This window comes from Micropterus dolomieu, linkage group LG10 (genome assembly GCF_021292245.1).
Source record: "Micropterus dolomieu isolate WLL.071019.BEF.003 ecotype Adirondacks linkage group LG10, ASM2129224v1, whole genome shotgun sequence".
Classification (NCBI taxonomy): domain Eukaryota; kingdom Metazoa; phylum Chordata; class Actinopteri; order Centrarchiformes; family Centrarchidae; genus Micropterus; species Micropterus dolomieu.
The window spans coordinates 9,312,383-9,329,974 of NC_060159.1; the positions used below are offsets into that span (position 1 = coordinate 9,312,383).

General features: G+C 41.3%; 1 protein-coding gene and 1 long non-coding RNA gene across 6 annotated transcripts in view; one reads left to right on the forward strand and one right to left on the reverse strand.

Moving 5' to 3' along the window:
* The window catches only part of LOC123977750 (1-phosphatidylinositol 4,5-bisphosphate phosphodiesterase beta-4-like), a 72,319-nt gene that overhangs the window by 51,591 nt on the left and 3,136 nt on the right, over positions 1-17,592 (forward strand). For all 5 annotated transcript variants that reach the window (XM_046060687.1, XM_046060688.1, XM_046060685.1 and 2 more), the window contains 32 exons: positions 569-648; positions 794-847; positions 965-1,046; positions 1,177-1,277; positions 1,745-1,802; positions 2,737-2,845; positions 3,185-3,395; positions 3,616-3,709; positions 3,922-4,001; positions 4,126-4,210; positions 4,304-4,394; positions 4,491-4,589; positions 4,859-5,007; positions 5,310-5,405; positions 5,544-5,688; positions 5,840-5,924; positions 6,589-6,713; positions 8,471-8,522; positions 8,968-9,070; positions 9,429-9,593; positions 11,170-11,374; positions 12,216-12,304; positions 12,551-12,707; positions 12,799-12,848; positions 13,581-13,646; positions 14,247-14,362; positions 14,490-14,565; positions 14,682-14,857; positions 15,024-15,125; positions 15,255-15,312; positions 15,886-15,972; positions 17,172-17,208. In XM_046060687.1, the coding sequence (XP_045916643.1) occupies positions 569-648; positions 794-847; positions 965-1,046; positions 1,177-1,277; positions 1,745-1,802; positions 2,737-2,845; positions 3,185-3,395; positions 3,616-3,709; positions 3,922-4,001; positions 4,126-4,210; positions 4,304-4,394; positions 4,491-4,589; positions 4,859-5,007; positions 5,310-5,405; positions 5,544-5,688; positions 5,840-5,924; positions 6,589-6,713; positions 8,471-8,522; positions 8,968-9,070; positions 9,429-9,593; positions 11,170-11,374; positions 12,216-12,304; positions 12,551-12,707; positions 12,799-12,848; positions 13,581-13,646; positions 14,247-14,362; positions 14,490-14,565; positions 14,682-14,857; positions 15,024-15,125; positions 15,255-15,312; positions 15,886-15,972; positions 17,172-17,208 (3,283 nt within the window). The remainder of the gene's footprint in view (positions 1-568; positions 649-793; positions 848-964; positions 1,047-1,176; positions 1,278-1,744; positions 1,803-2,736; positions 2,846-3,184; positions 3,396-3,615; positions 3,710-3,921; positions 4,002-4,125; positions 4,211-4,303; positions 4,395-4,490; positions 4,590-4,858; positions 5,008-5,309; positions 5,406-5,543; positions 5,689-5,839; positions 5,925-6,588; positions 6,714-8,470; positions 8,523-8,967; positions 9,071-9,428; positions 9,594-11,169; positions 11,375-12,215; positions 12,305-12,550; positions 12,708-12,798; positions 12,849-13,580; positions 13,647-14,246; positions 14,363-14,489; positions 14,566-14,681; positions 14,858-15,023; positions 15,126-15,254; positions 15,313-15,885; positions 15,973-17,171; positions 17,209-17,592) is intronic.
* The window catches only part of LOC123977755, a 29,187-nt gene continuing 16,283 nt past the window's right edge, over positions 4,689-17,592 (reverse strand). The window contains exons 2-7 of the long non-coding RNA XR_006826749.1: positions 16,072-16,228; positions 15,860-15,918; positions 14,992-15,097; positions 13,671-13,803; positions 8,972-9,097; positions 4,689-8,703 (exon numbers count right to left, since the gene is read on the reverse strand). This is a non-coding gene — a long non-coding RNA (uncharacterized LOC123977755). The remainder of the gene's footprint in view (positions 8,704-8,971; positions 9,098-13,670; positions 13,804-14,991; positions 15,098-15,859; positions 15,919-16,071; positions 16,229-17,592) is intronic.

Genomic DNA, 17,592 nt, shown 5'->3' on the forward strand with positions numbered 1-17,592 from the left:
GCCCTAAGTAGCAGACCTCGGAGATGACAGTTATTTACATCAGCAGACACATGTTCAGACACACACACAAACAGACTACCCCTGCTGCACCCATCTTGTTTAATGTTTTTATAATGATGTCAGTTATAATTTGCTGTGGAAATGAAGGAAAGACAGAGCACAAAGAGGAAGAGTTAGAATCAAAGACATTCAGAGATGGAAAGACAGAGGGGTCAAACATTTTCAGATTATCGTCCTCAGTGACGTTTCTGTTGATGCTTCAGCAGCGTATTCATGTAAAGTTACAAGGCCTTGTCTAGCTATTTGTTTACCGTCACTGCTTGTAGCCTTGAAACAGCTCACTGTATTTATCATTGTGTGTATGTTTTCATGTGTGTGTTCCTGATTGTCCTGTCAAGGCACTTTCCCTAGTGTGTGAATTAAGAGGCAATTAATTTACTTGTGTTTATTTAAAACACTCACTTCTGAACAATCCAAACTTTAGAGATACCCTGCTGTGTGTGGGCTTCAGTTGTTCTGTGTGTTGACTGTGTGTGTCCTGAACACTTGTGCTTTTGTTTGTTTGCAGAAGTGGATCGAGGGTTTGAGGTCAGTGATTCACAACTTTAAGGCCAACAACGTCTGTCCAATGACCTGCCTCAAGAAACAGTGAGTGCATTTTACAGCACCACTCCAGCATGTCATAATTATCTAAATACATGAACAGTGCTCTTTAAGTCCAGCTTTATTTTTCATCCCTTTCTCTCTCTAATCTGGGCTTTTCTGTGTGTTTTCATTTCATTCTCTCATTTAGTTGGATGAGAATGTGCTTCCTGACCAATGTGAACGGGAAGATTCCCGTTAGAGGGTAAGAGTAAACTGATGGGATATTTGGTGAACCATTGTGCCGTCCTATTTTTCTATAATTTCTCTTGCTCATCTTTGCTCTTCACATGACCTGTCTTCATCTGTCTCCCTTTTATAGCATTACTCGAACATTTGCATCAGGGAAGACCGAGAAGGGGATCTTTCAGGCTCTAAAGGATCTTGGCCTTCCTAGTGGAAAGGTCAGACAACATGAACTGTAGTGTCCAGATAGATCATATTTATTTGGTGCTTTCTGTGCACTTTGCACTTAAAACAGTAGGTTTACAGCTCCTCCTGTTGACAAATGGTGGGCTGGTTTATCTTCCACAGAATGATGAGATTGAACCATCAGATTTCACCTATGACATTTTCTACGCGCTCACACAGAAGATCTGCCCTCGCACAGACATCGAGGAACTCTTCAAGAAGATGTAAGTCTCCTTTGGTTTAACCTGCCTGCCCTCTCTTTTGTAATTCTTATGTTTACTGATTTGTACCTCAAAATTAATCAAAGAACACGATAATTCGTCCAAATAAACAACTTAACAATAGTACCGTTGTATTGTATTATACTCATGTTACCCTGTGCTGAGATAGAACAATGCTATCCACTGTTAAATTATTAGTGTGAGCTACTGCGTCTCGTTGGAAATAAGGAGGACAAATATTTCTGCGCCTGCTGCACTAACTACGTCTGGACAGCCTAACCTGCACAGTTCAACACTAGTTGACTGATGATTAACATGTTATTACTAAAAGTGTAACAGTTATGTATGATCCCCTTTTTAAGACTGCTTTCTAATTTGAACTGACTGACTGTGTGAATGACTCTGAGGGTGTCCATTTTAAGAAGCATAACCTTTTTTGTTTGTTTTTTTTCTAATTAATTCCTTTGCAGCAATGGGAACAAAACTGATTATTTAACTGTAGACCAGTTAGTCAGCTTTCTGAATGAAGTAAGCTCTTTATCATTTGTTAACTTATCTGTGTATTTTGCTTCCCCGTGCCCCCCTCTGCAACTCCCCTGCCTTACACCCCGCCCTGCTCTGGGTAGAAGTTGCCCTCTAGCCCAGACTGGACATCAGCCAACCCTCATTAAAACTCCATTAATGAGACAGACAAAATGTTTAACTTCCTGTCAGCCTGCAAGGGCAACTTCAACCAACTCCCCTATCCTGCATTCCCACCGTCAACCCATTCCGTTCTTCCTCCCGCGGCTTGCCTCCCTGTGTCTGATTGGTGTTGCCTTGGCAACGGGAGGGTAGAGGTTTCCATCCTGGTGCTTCCTGCTCGGCTCATCTTGTGTCCTGCTGTCTGTGTCTGCTTTCTGTGGCCGTGCATTTCTGTGTCGCTGAATACCTGCTTAGTCCCTCGACTGTGCAGTCGCATGTGCTGCTTCATGCCCAATCACATCGCTGTAGAACTGCCAATGGAGCCAAAGCTTTTTGTTAGATCAATTCCCACCTGATACGAGAGTGGGCAGTGGCATTATAATGGTGTTTGTAACACGTACGACTTCCTTGCTTTCAAGCAAACACTTATTAACCACTGCAGCTGTTTGTGTGGCTCACAGTTTCTTAGTTTTTTGTAGTTTCTTTCTTCATCTTTGTATTAAATTTAGTTTTATATATTGTTTATACCTGTGTGCTCTCTAAGTAAGGTCACAATAATTAAGCCATTAAAAGCAATTGTATTTGTTTACTGATAAACCAAATAAGGAAATGACAGTTGAAATGAGCACTGTTGGTACCGTGTCCCATGTAGCGTTCAGTTGGCCCCTGTCCTGTGTCATTTCCAAATGTACCAATAGTACCAAAAACCATCTTGCTCTAAGTATGTGTACACAATACCTGTGTGGATCAATCTGCGTGTGCATGTGTTGCTCTTCAGAACCAGCGTGACCCTAGGTTAAATGAGATCCTGTTCCCGTTTTACGACCCCAAGAGAGCCATGCAGATCATCGAGAAGTACGAGAGAGATGAAGAGCTGAAGAAGAAAGGTAAAAGAAATGGGTGGAGGGAAACGGAGAGATGTTTTAGGCTGTGCTGCCATCTGCCTGTGTACCTTAGAAACTACAGTATTTTCAGATTTTCATCAGATTATTGGCACAGTTCTCTGCTGATATAGTTGATATGATTTTCAGCTTCCCTCTTATTCTTACTGTTCTTATCATCATGACAAATTGACAAACCAACAGTTAACTGGTAGGGCCCCTCCTGAATACAAACACACTAATAGGGGCCAAAGCAATATCAAATGGTTAAACTTTTAAAAGCTATTAAACATCCTTTTGACACAATAACTATAAACTACCACCCCCTCGTTCCTTCTGCACCAGGTTGCATGTCCAGTGATGGGTTCTGCCGGTACCTGATGTCAGATGAAAACGCTCCAGTTTTCTTGGACCGGCTGGAGCTGTACCAGGAAATGGACCAGCCGCTAGCCCACTACTTCATCAGCTCGTCCCACAATACTTACCTGACAGGGAGACAGTTTGGAGGAAAGTCTTCAGTAGAGATGTACCGCCAGGTCCTGCTGTCTGGATGCAGGTACTGAAGTGTGTCATGTCTGTTAAGATGGTAGAAACACGTGAAGGTGCCAACACACATTCACTCCGTTGCATGTATTCAAACCTGCACCTAGACTAAACAGAACATACTTATGTATCTATGGTAAGGCTGTTCTCAGTTACACAGGTACATTCATTTATGTATACACCATCAGTGGATTCCTGCATGAACAGTTTCTGCGTGCTTTCCATCCTGTTAGATGTGTGGAGCTGGACTGCTGGGATGGGAAAGGAGAGGACCAGGAGCCCATTATCACTCATGGCAAGGCCATGTGCACAGACATCCTATTCAAGGTGAACACACACACACACACACAGTACTGTCCTGCTGTTCACTGCAACAGTTGCAGGAGGAATCTGCAGATTCAAATCTTGTTATTGCATAAGGTATGTCTGCCCCCTTGTGTTGAGAGTATAATATTGCATATATCACAGCTTCTTTCTCTTCTTCCTCCTTATCCTACTTCATCTTTTTTAACTAGGTTTTTTTCTTCCTCCTCCAACAGGATGTTATCCAAGCCATCAAGGAGACAGCATTTGTCACTTCAGACTACCCTGTTATTTTGTCCTTTGAAAACCATTGCAGGTTTGTGTACAACTAGTAATAAGCAAGGGTGTTATTGCATAATTATTTTGCCATTGTTATTAATTTCTTATAGATGCAGTGCGTGGACCCAATGCATTGTGTGTCTGTGTTTGTCTGTCACCAGTAAACCACAGCAGTACAAGATGGCCAAGTATTGTGAGGAGATCTTCGGTGACTTCCTTCTCAAACAGCCTCTGGAAAACTACCCGGTAAATACACTCTGATTCATAATGTCTCAGAGTTTACCAAATATGCATGGTAGTTATCTCTATTTAAGTGTATGTTGTTGTTCTCTTTGGCAGATTGAATCTGGCCGCCCCTTACCTTCTCCAAATGACCTCAAACGTAAAATCCTCATAAAAAACAAACGCTTGAAACCTGAAGTTGAACAGAGTACGTACACAACTCAGCCCGTTGACTTCTTTAATCTATGTTCATTATGATTTGTGTGATTTGTGTTTAACATGTGCGCACGTGTGTGTCATACAGAACAGCTAGAAGCCTTTAAGAAACACATGGAGGCAGGAGAGACCAACACCCCTGCCATCATCATGGGAGAGGAGAATGAAGAAGACACAGAATTAAACGGTCAGTTAAAAGTGTGTGTGTGTGTGATAAAGGGGAAAGTGTTTTATGCTGACACATACACAACATAACACCTTATCAATGATCTTTCAGGCAATGGTGTTTGAAGGGAAAATTTCATTTTAATATTTTTTCCATAAACAAGACATTTTCTAAAGGCTGCATCAAGTGAATGCACTTTCTCTTAGTGTCACAGCTTGTTAAAACTAATCAAAAAATATTAAGGTTTGGATAAAACGTGTGCTCCAAAATAAATGTTTGTGTGCCTGTAGGGGAAAAGGATGCTGAGGACAAGGATTTGAATTCAGAGGCCCCCAGCATCCTATCAGAAGCAACCAGTGAGAAAGACACCAACAGTGTTTCCCAGAGTAATGCTGTCAGCTCAAGGAAAGAGGAAGAAGGCAGCAACAGTATCAAGAAGGTGGGTTGACACTTAATGGATTGTTTGGCTTCTGAAATACTAAAATGCCTTTGGCGCACAGTAGATCTCACTGACACAGTGAGATTTGGCTTCACAACTGTAAATGGTTGCTTTCTTCATTAGCTTTACCTAAATATAGAACAGGGTGGTATTATGGTCTAAATCGCATCAAGTTCCACAGTGTTATAGTTTGATAAATGCAGCATCCATATAGTTTACATATCACATGTTAATGTCATATTCCTGTACCAAAAAAAAACAAAACATGGATATTGAGAGGGAACCTCTGTCTGTGATTCCAGGTGCCTGAAGATGAAGTGACAGAGATATCGGAAGCCACAGAAGCAACAGATGCCACCGATATCTCAGAAGCATCTGACCAAGACAACAACAAGAAGGTACGCAAACAACTGCCACTACACACACACACCTAAAACCAGTAAAAACCAAACATCATGTCTGGATTAATTCATCAGAGCAATCCAGTTTTAAGTGTGTGTGAAACATAGTATTTATGTATGTTTGCGCCTGTGCAGGGTGTGGAGGAGCCAGAAGATTCTGAAGAGGCTCTGATAGCTCAGTACACCTACGTAGGAGCCACCACTAACATCCACCCGTATCTCTCAGCCATGGTCAACTACGCACAGCCCGTCAAGTTTCAGAGTTTTGATGTGGCTGAGGGTGAGCTATGACTTCCTCCTTATGCATTTTGCAACTTTCTAATGTGTCTCTACTGTGACCCTTCAAGTTTTTTCTTCATGAATACTTAGAATAAAAGTGTACCAAGATGTTAATTCCAAAAACTTTTCATTCCCTTTCCTCTGTCTTTCAGAAAGGAACATCCACCATAACATGTCGTCTTTTAACGAGTCTGTTGGTCTGGGCTATCTGAAGACAAATGCCATAGAGTTTGTCAAGTATCCTTTGGGCTTCAAGTCGTAGCTGTGCTGCATTTTATCTGATCAATTTAAGAAGACATAGATCCCAAAAAATAGACTGTTAGAAGTGGTCAACTTGTTATAGTACAGTACTTATTTTACCCGTCTTTTACTACTTATTTTGTATCAGAAAATGTTTTTATCATAATGAAAATTGCAAAGTGACCAAATTGAAGGCATCCATGCAATTTGTGCTTCTGCACTATAATCTTAACAGGATGTTTTAACGCTATGAGAGCAGCAAGAGTGAACCAAAACAGTAAAGTTGGGGCCGGACAGCTGAAGCTCGCTCTTTACTAATACTCCAGACTTATGTAGTTTTAACTTAAGAGATTGAGGTCACCTAAATGAGAGCTGAAAGGCAGGTCAGAGCTGATGTTTTTCAGCCATATTTGTTTCCACTGTCGGAAAAGAACTGGAGGCCTCTATAGGCTAGTGTGCCTTTGGACTGTGTGACTTGGCTTGACACACACATTTTACCCCTCTCTCGCTCTCCCCAATGGGACTGCTTGACCCAAGCTGTTCACACTAAAAATAGTTCGGCAGTCTGTTTGACGCACAAGCACTCAAATGCATACCCACACATGTGCTGGAACACACATGCTCTCCCTCTTTTTAAAAAAAGTCCTGAGCATCAGTGCAGCTACAACAAGCGTCAGATGAGCCGTATCTACCCCAAGGGGGGCCGGGTGGACTCCAGTAATTATATGCCTCAGATCTTCTGGAACGCAGGCTGCCAGATGGTTTCACTCAACTTCCAGACCCCAGGTACCACAGCACACAACATGGGCCCTCTGACCTCATACACACCCATATCAAGTACTCCATACAATATGTACGTATTAAAAGCACATGTGCGTTTACAAATGCAAGCACTCAGTCATGAACTGAATCTCTGACCTCACATATTCATCCACTAATCAACAAGAATCACTCGCCCAACCGACTTCCACATGCATACATCCAAATATACACATGCCAAGAATAACAAGGAGGACATTTTGACTTGTATCCAGTTTGGATTGAAATGTTAGTTTAAAGGGTCAGTTCACTAAACGTTCACCCCACACCTTTTCACTTACTGCTAGTGGTATGTTGATAGCTTTGATTTAATGGGCTAAGGTTTTCAGATATCTGTGCCTGAAACTTGAAACTGTCATCACTCTAATACAATGGGGTGAAATTTCATTTGTGTTGCTCAAAGCATCGAAAGATAACATTTGAAACATTCAACAGCAACATGTCATTCCAGATGTCCCAGCGACCCATAATCCACAGATTTTAGAGTGAGAGTGTTTCTTGGGTCGAGATATGTGGTTGGTTTAATGTGAGTCATAAAGCAAATAAGACTAATGCTGAATTTTATTATGGGAAACTATGACTATGCTGTGATATTTGTGGCCACATTGCTATATAAAAATGATGTCCTCACTTCACTGAGCCAATCATTGCCTTGCTTAAGAATACACACTGAAGACTTAACACAAATTAGATCTTAGTCTCTGCAAGTGGTTTGCATGTCATTTTGCAGCATCAGGTAAAGCATGCATGAACCTGAGTACGCACAAACACACATCTCCTAATCCACTTCATCTGTTTTTGTTACTCAGACTATCTGTTATAAACACAAATTTTTATATATGTAAAACAGAAACATCCAACAAGAAAATGCAATCAAATAAGCAAATCAAAATGATTAAATAACACAATAATTAATAATAGTTGCAGCCAATTTTTTTTTGAAACTCTTGTCAATTTCTTTAAAGATTTGTAAAGGAGTGGGAGGAAGGAAAAAAAATTATTTAATCCCACCCAGTGTCCACAAATCAAATTCTTATAATCTAGCGTTCCAAAATTATACATCTACTTTGTTATACCCAAAGGCAATTCAAAATGTCCATCAATTATTTGAAAAAGGAAAAAAGAACGTAAAAGGAAAGTATGAATTTCAGCAACTCAAACGGTCGCTGCCACACACACACACACACACACACACCCTATACAGTGAGTGATGCCTGTTGGAAAACAGCTGCTGCCCCATGGCCAGCGGTGAAAGGGGTCAGACCATATGGCTTGTTGAGAGTGGAGCATGTGCATGGCTTGGGGGCGGGGAGGTGTGTCACACAAGAGGTGGACCTTCTGTGATGCAGAGATAAATGGTTAAAGGAGAGACAAATCAGGAAAAATGTAGAAAGCCTCTTCCTCTGTTTCAGCCAGGCGTCACAGAAACAGATGCAAGTGAACTGGGGGTGGTGATGGTAGAGTGAATAAGACACATGCGTTTGGTGTGGGAGACGTGGGTTCGATTTCCACAGTAACATACTCAACCCCTGCGACCTGAGATATATTTACCAATTGAAAGTTGCTTTAGATAAAAGCATCAATTAAATGACAAATTATTATGTTATTAGAATTATATAACTGAATTGTTAATTGTTTTGTTTAAGATTAGATTTTTGTGTGAGTAATGTGAGAACCTGATGTGTGTCCCAGTTCCTAAACACCTCTCTAATTCTCCCTCTCAGATCTGGCCATGCAGTTGAACCAGGGAAAGTTTGAGTACAACGGCTCCTGCGGGTGAGAACAGCTCCTCACTCCTGTCCTTACATCATTACCATCCGTCCCATCGTTCCTTCTCCGCCCCTCTCCGAAGCTCATCAATTAATGCACGGGAGGGGTGCTCCTCTTCACCCGCCTCGGAGGATCTCTGCCGTCATCCATCTCTCCCTCTCTCCGTCCCTCGGCTCTAATCCTGTCCCTGAGGGCAGAGATTTTACTGCTAATGCTGGAAATCTCATATGTGGGAAGATCAGGGCTTTTGCAGACACCCATCATTACTAATGCCACTCCGCCGGGCCCCCAGTTAACAAACACTTTAGTACCTTACTATACCCGATGGATCGTTAGAGCTTAATTGAAACAATGTCTTAGAAACATAGTAGTATTTTATTATTCAGATTATCTTTCATAAAATCAGTATTCTCACATTTGATCTAAATGGTAATTTTGCTGTGTTTGTCAGGTACCTGCTGAAGCCCGACTTCATGCGGCGGTCAGACAGGATGTTTGACCCTTTCTCAGAGACACCGGTGGATGGCGTCATTGCTGCAACCTGCAGCGTACAGGTCAGGTCATCTGAAACTTCAGTTATACTGGGGAAAAATGGTTAAATTCTATGTATAAAAAGAAAATTTAGGCATAAAATAATTAACCATAAAAAGGTAAATATAGTCATTCATATTTATACAAAAGGTAGTTTCAGGCTTGGTTATCTCACAACATGGTGTGTGTGTACTCTAGGAAGGGAGTTGGCTATCTTACCTTCTCCTTTACGTACTGCAGACAAAGTTTACACATTTCATGCTTGATTGTACCCACTATTAAGATCCAATCACAGTGAAAAATTTTTTTCTTTAAAATATTATTCCTGTGAAATCTACACCTTTAAAAATATTCATAATGATGACTTCCTTTTTACTTTAGGTGTTTTCTGGGCAGTTCCTGTCAGACAAGAAAATCGGCACATACGTTGAGGTCGACATGTACGGACTGCCAACGGATACCATCCGGAAGGAGTTCCGCACGCGTATGGTGATGAACAATGGCCTGAACCCAGCCTACAACGAGGAGCCCTTTGTCTTCAGAAAGGTAGTGAAAAAGAGCAGAAAAGGTGTTGTTGGACAGGGGAGATAACAGGATACAGTGAGGTAAAACAAATGTGCTGCACACATTTGAAAGCTGTCTGCATTGTGATGAAAGCTGTGATATTTGAACAGTAGGAGGAAGATGACGAAAGGGATGGAGGACAGCCATGATTTGGGTTGTAAGAGATCTAGTCATTCTGTCCGAGAGGGAAGGGTTGAGGGAAAAGGAGATGGGGGGTAAATGATAAATAGAATTGTGGTAAAAATCTAGAAAAGACTGTTCAACAAAGGATGGAGGAAAAAAAAGAAACTGAGGGAGTATTCTTGAAAATAAGGAGAGGAAGGAATTATTGTGGTCATTTGCAAAAGTATCACAAACCAAAACAGATGGGACAGCAAAAGTGAGGAGAAAAAAACAAGGCATCCACTGCCTGTGCTTTGGTTCACAGAGGAAGAAAGGAGAAACAACAAAGGGCAGCAAGACGAAAGGATCAGCATAAACAAACAGAGAAACAAATAATTAGGGATGGAGTAAAAAGGAGAAATTAAGGAGAGAGAATGGTGATTGAGAGTGGAGAGAGAGAGAGAAACGTGTGTGTAATAGTGCTGCTCTCAGCAGAATGAGGAGTCTCTCAGCCATGACTGTGACTCCAGCTTCCTAACACACACCATCAATCACAGCCTGCCGCAGTGCTGCTCTGCTCACACACACACACACACACACACATAAACTTACACAGTGCTATCAAAGAGGGGCATCACAAGCAGAGCTGCTGGCAAGACTCGTTTCACATCTACTCACACAAATGCCCTCAAAGACTGCCACACCTTTTGTATGCATGCATACACAGCGGTGTCAAGATGACTCAGAGCGAACAATACAAACAAGCAGCACTTGCAAGGATAAGTTTGCGTAAGCACACACACAACTGGGAGCTTCCACCCATTCATCTCTAGTGAGTATTCTTCGGTCTTATCTCTTACCTTCCCCTTCGTCTAGGTATTAATCATCTTCCTCTCCATTCACTTATCTCCACACACAAGGCCAGTTAAGATTCTCACTCCCTTTTCTTCAAGGGTGTGCACACATAAGCTCATCCACAGACACAAGTTGCGCACATACACACACGCGCGCGCGTGCGATATACTCCACTCCCTGTATGCATACATCTGTGGCCTCGTCAGTAGTCAGATAAGCTGTGTTGCTGCACTATCATGCCTTTTTCCTGTATCACACTGCGACCGTACCCTGATAGTGTCCCCTGTAGTTTCATCCTTGACCTTCCCCCTTCTTAATGATGCCATTTCTGCTTTAGCTTAAAAGAGAGACCATTTTACTGCAGTGGCTGCCAATTAGTTTGTCATTTACCTATTTTCACATTAGAGTGGGTTAAGTAGAATTCCTGCAGTTCCACAGGGCTGATGACCAACTCCTAACTGTGACTTTCTTTTTGTTCTCACACCCCCTTTGCCTGCCCCCGTTCCTCACCCCATCTTTTTTTTCCCTCTTCTTTATTCTGGCTCCTTCTCCCTCCCTCCCTCTCTCCCGACCTCCATTTCCCTTCGTGCCTCCCTCCTAGGTGATCTTACCGGATCTGGCAGTGCTGCGCATAGCCGTGTACGACGACAACAACAAGCTGATTGGCCAGCGCATCCTGCCTTTGGACGGCCTGCAGGCTGGCTACCGTCACATCTCGCTGAGGAACGAGGGCAACAAGCCCCTGTCGTTGCCTACCATCTTCTGCCAAATCATCCTCAAAACCTACGTGCCCGACGGCTTCGGAGGTGAGGGGAACAGGAACGCACACCCGCACAAACAATAATTACAAAACTTTATGTATATTGCTTTATGTTCTTCAAATGTGTAAATGCAGAATTGCATGTTTGTTTCATACTGATATACTTTACTGCTTAGTTTATTCAGGCTGATAGGGAGGAGAGGGGGGAAAAAAGGAAGTCTCTCCCGCTCACTTACTCTCTGCCTTGGGTTGGTTTGAACATTTAGAGTAATGGCATGGCGCAAATGATGATGACAGTGAATCTGCAGTTACAGGGAGTTTAAAAACAGGCAGAAGCATACAAATGAGCAGGACAATTGGAGTTGTCATTAAATAAACCCAAGGGGCTTGCGCTGAGGAACTATTACTGTAACCATTAGCTTTCTTTAAGATCTGCTGCTAGAATCACTCCCCTACCAGACACACAGCACTGTACTAAGAGCTTAAAATAAAATCCATTCCTTAAGAAACAGTGTTATTTAAGCAAGAAGTAAAATCCTACACTTCACTATTATTCTTTCTCAGCATAATGAGGCAGTAGTTAATCATGCAAGTGGTGGATAGCTTTTGTGATAGTTCTGTAGATCTGAGTGAATGGAACTAGATTAAATCTAACACATTGTTTACTGTCTTGTTGCAAAATAACATGGTTACTACAGTCAAAAGAAATACTGTTTTAACCACTTCAGTGATCGTTCTTAAGAGTAAATTCTCTCATTTCTTTTCTTATTTTTAAGTAGGTTGGAGTCTGTCATAAGGGAAACATCATTATGCTTGTCAAAAACTCCCTATCAATTAATCTTCTCTTTTCCTTATACTATACTAACGCGTCGGTTTGCGTGTTTCAGCAATTGTGGATGCCCTATCGGACCCAAAGAAGTTCTTGACCATTGCGGAAAAGAGAGCTGACCAGATGAAGGCGTTGGGGATTGACACGGTACACATGAGAAACAAACACACACATCTGAAGCTTCTGTTTGAGTTAATATAAACGCTCAGCTCCATACCTGATTGACTGGGTATAAGCAGCATTAACTCGCTGTGAAAAAACTCCAGACTACTGAGATGCTGAAACTAAGCAATTCACTCTGTACTCAGATATAACTACATACATCCAATGAAAACTGTGTCCCTAACCTAACCCTAAGCCTCACCATCTAAATGAATCTTTTTCCTTTTGTAGAACGACATAGCAGATGTTCCCAGTGGAAGCTCAAAGAATGACAAGAAGGGAAAGGGTAAAGGAGACACTATGAAGGCCAGTGTGACACCACAGGCCAGCTCAGATATGGCCCAGACTTCGAACTCCTCCCAAAATAACACGGCAGAAACCAAGAAGGGTATATATGGACTTAAACACACATTTTAAACATACACACATACTTACACTATGTGGACACAGTTAAACTTTTTTTTTCTCTGCTGTTTCAGATAATACACTTGTGCCTAATGTCAGCATTGATGACTTAAAACAAATGAAGGTTGGTAACCTAGCTCCTTTCTCTTGGGAGTAATAGCAGGATTTGTTTGGTAAATGCACACCAAACAAGTCCTGCTATTAACAGGTTTTAATCATATACATACTGTAAAGTCACCAAGTAAACTATAAATATTTACAAGGTTGTGATGTGGATTTATTGCTAAATGATGATGTTGGTGTAAAGTACTAATGAAACATTTCTGATGATGGCAATAAATAAATTCTGATCTGAGCTATCACAGACTGTAAAAAGTGTGTGAGAGAGTGCTGCAGTTTGTTGTCTAGTAGTGGTATAATGTACTATATATAGTGGCAAAACACGCTAAAATAGCAACTTCTCTATTCCCAAACACGGCGCATCAGTCTTTTTGAGCCGACTGAGCACATCCACATGGTTAAACAAAGGTGACTGAATTTGTCCATTGTACAAGCTTCAATAGAGGTGCATTGTTATAATTACTGTATATATACTGTAATGCTATATAATAAGATGTAATACTACCTAGTTGCTAGAGCATAATAGTAGTAATAACTAGCACCTAACAAAGCATTATTTCTTAAAATCTTCCACTTTTTGTACACTATGTAGTTATTTCATAAATATTTGTGTAGTAACTTGTACTTAAATAATGACCCTAGAATTACATATAAAATACATCACCGACGTCACTACTATACTATCTATACACATGCTACCTGCAAGATAAATAAATATGCATCTCTTCCACTGCAGACGTACCTGAAGTTGATTAAAAAGCAACAGAAGGAGCTCAACACTTTAAAGAAAAAACACTCAAAGGTGGGTGGTTACTTTAGTGCCGACCTGTCTGTTGGTAATGCAAAGAGGCTGCTGCTTATTCCGGACAGCCATTGATGCTCAGAGGGACAAGAAGAGAGCGACGGAGCCGGCTTCACCTTTCATCTTCCACTGACCGCTGCTTCATCACTGTATTCATCTGCGCACACACACACACACACACACACACACACACACACACACTCTACCGTAAACACACATGCAGCCACATAATTAATGTTTTGTAAGAAATTAGACTTGCTAAAGTTGCTTTTCCTTTGACCAGAGCTTACCATAGACCATGGCGGGTGCTGGGTCATTCATAGTGGCTGATTAATTATCACAGTATTGAGTCCTGTTGCATAACACATGTATAATAGTACCATCCAGACCCATCTGTTGACTGAATAAAGAGGAGTGCTGGCTCATTACTCAATATAGACAACAATGTCTGAATGTTTTTGACATAATCACAGTTGTATATTGCAGCTGCCTGTGTTGCAGTGATTTTTAGTTTAGGCTTCATTCTTATATCTGCTCGTTGAGAAGGTTTCCACAGTATAAATAAATACTTAAGTGATACATGTTTTCTTTTTTCAATAGGATCAAAATACGATGCAGAAATCCCACTGCACCCAGGTGGACAAGATTGTGTCTCAGCATGATAAGGAGAAGACAACCCTGGAGAAACTACTAGAGAAAGCCATCAAGAAACGAGGGTAAGAAAAAAAAAAAAAAAAAAAAAGACAATATACGGAAAGAAAATAAGGGGGAAGTACAATGTATTGACATCATTGCTGTGACTTGCATGGTTTAAAGTCACACATGTATGTGGTTTCCTCACAGGGAAAACAACTGCCAAGAGCTGAAGAAGGAGACAGAGGATAAGATCCAAACACTGAACACCGATCACAAAGTCAAGGTAACACAAAACTTTACCTCACAAACCACCATCCTTTCCACAAAGTTATTAGCTGTGGGGATGAAAAGTGCCTCAGCTGTGGATAATTCAGGTGTGTACTTGTGACGTGTGTGCAGGTAAAGGACATCACGGCTCAGCACACTAAAGAGTGGTCTGAACTGATCAGTAGTCACAGCAGTGAGGAGCAGGAGATGAAGGACAGCCATGTCACACAGCAGTGTGAACACCTCAAGAAACTCCTGACTACAGTGCAGGAGCAACAGACCATGCAGCTCAAACTGATCCACGAACGGTGAGACACACACACAGACACACACACGCATGCATGCATATACACTCATTCACTGTAGGTGAAGCAACCCTGTAAACTGCTAAACTGAAGCCCCAGCATTAGTGTAAATGCTGGTTGTAATCAAGTGTCCTTACAGTACATGTGGCTTCTTGTTCCACGATTTTAGGCAGAGCAAAGAGATGCGTGCCAACCAGGCCAAGATGTCCATGGAAAACAGTAAAGCCATCAGCCAGGACAAGACTATAAAAAACAAGGCAGAGAGGGAAAGGTGAGTCACACATATGTACTGTATCTATCTATTGTCATGTAGTAAGTCGATTTGACTGTTGAATGGTTATGTTGTGACTTTTCTGGGCTACTTGTAACACCATGACCCTGCTTCCTTTTTGCTATTTAGGAGAGTGCGAGAATTAAACAGCAGCAACACCAAGAAGTTCCTGGATGAGAGGAAGAGGGTAGGTTGTTTACAACTTACATTTTCAAATATTTGGCTAAAAAATGTACCGGACTCCCCCATTTTAATGTATAATAGCAATGCATTAATAACCTACCAATGTTTGGATATGTATTGCTGTCAAGTTGTCTGACTTAATTTTACAGCATAAATACAAGGAAACATTCAGCCTTTCTAAAGAAAGTCATGTCACTGGTCTAAATGAAAACCAGGCATTCTAACTGTTGACATGTTTTGCTTTCTTAACGACATTAGCGTGATTGATCACAGCAACAAATCTGAATTTATATTGATGTTGCACAATTAATTAACACTATGTGACCAAACTTGTCCCTGTGGTGTACATGGCCTCTTACCCAGTGTGTGCAGAGATCAGTAGTACAAATACAATACGGGGACAAAACAATACAGCAAATTACAAGCCAAAAACAACTCCAGGGCTCACATCACATCTGTTTTCAGTGATCTGACTACTAATTATGGCTTGAGACATTACAAAGTTACTACTTATTTGTAGCATTAATCCGTAAGTAAATGTTATAATGTACTGCCTTTGTCCCTGGTGTGTCTGCAGCTGGCCATGAAGCATCAGAAGGAGATGGAACAGCTACAGAAAAACCAGAGAGAACAGTTGGACAAACTGGAGAAGTTCAATGAGCAGGTACAACACAAAGAAAAGCAAACATTACAGTCAAAATTTTACTGATAATATACTGTAGAATTTACTAAAGGTCACTGGCATACCTGACAACCAACTTACCATCTGCTGACTGCTGTTCTCCATCTCAACTTCTTACGACCCACTTACGGAAAGGTGGATAGGTGTTAATCGAGGGCTGCTGTCACGGCAATTTACGCTGCATCTCTGAACTACGTGTGTGTGATGTTCAGCCTTGCAGAGTAAAGTGATGTGGTTCCTTAAAAAAAAAAAACACTTTTTCAGAGAGTTGCTCTCAAATATATAAATACAGTGTCAGAATATTCAAGTTTTCAACTTGTAGATTTGTGATTATTAGTTTCTCGTAAATCTACCACAGTAATCTGAAATTCTTTCCCCCTCTCCCCTGGCTCCAATTTTTTTTATTACAATGGACACAATGTGCTGTTGTACCTTTACATCTTAATGATATTACACATAAATGAAGAGTCCATAAAATACATCATAAAGAATTGGCCTACAATAAGGACGGTGTGAAGATAATTACAAATTTACTCCCTGCGATGCCAACAAGCCTCCCTGGCTTTGTCGGCTGCCACTGTGTTAGATTTGGCCATTAAATGTGTCCTCCTCATATCCTGACACAGTCAACATGCATTCTCCTGGGGAAAATACGAAGCATGGCAAAAATGTCTGCACGGCCGAACACACCCCTTTTACGCAAACGCACACCAACTCCAATTAAGTTAACACCGACTCAACTAACCAACATCTTATTCACCGTCGTAGTACCTTTTAACACCAGTGTAGGCGGTCAGAGTTTGTCAACCCTGAGTTTGCCTGATAACCCTGAGTTAACTCTGAGTAGATTGAACTCCCTTTGTGTAGTACAGGTCACACGTCCCAAAAAATAAACAGTCCATAATAAATAACCAAAGTCTCAACTCTCGTTACGGCTTACATAACTTTGTACTAAAGTGTTTCCTCGCTATAACATGGGACTGGACTGTATCTCGCTTATATGTATTAAGTCTACCCTGCAAACAGTAGAAACTATAAAACTTATAGTTCTGTTTGCATATGAAGGTCTCATATCTTCATCTTTCTATTTTATTTTATCATCTGCTACACTCCATTACCTGTACATGTCTTTCATGTATGCACATGTTCATTTTTTATATGATTTGCTTCTTCCGGCACAGCTTTTGAAATCACACCATGCAAACAAACAGGTTCAAGGTAGGCATCTCCATCTCACCCAATTCTACATCTGAAACCACATTTCTGTCAGCGCATCACTTGGTGATCATGTTTCCTCTCCATCTCTCTTCCCTTCTACCACTTAGTCATGTTGCTCTTTTTTTCCCCTGTCACCTCAGTTTTCCGCTGAGCCTGTTCAAATCTGTATTTCCCTGCCATCTACAACCATAATGTGCACTTCTGAGGTGAATCACCACTGAGTAAAGGAGGGAAATAGTATTTCTTTCTTTGTATTGTGAAATCCCATTCCCACATTTGTAGTCTACAGCTCTCGGGGTGTTAGCAGCGCCAACTAGCAGCTTGAGTCATTTATCACCATGACTCACCAGCTATTACTAAGCAGAAACAGCCAGCTCCCAACCT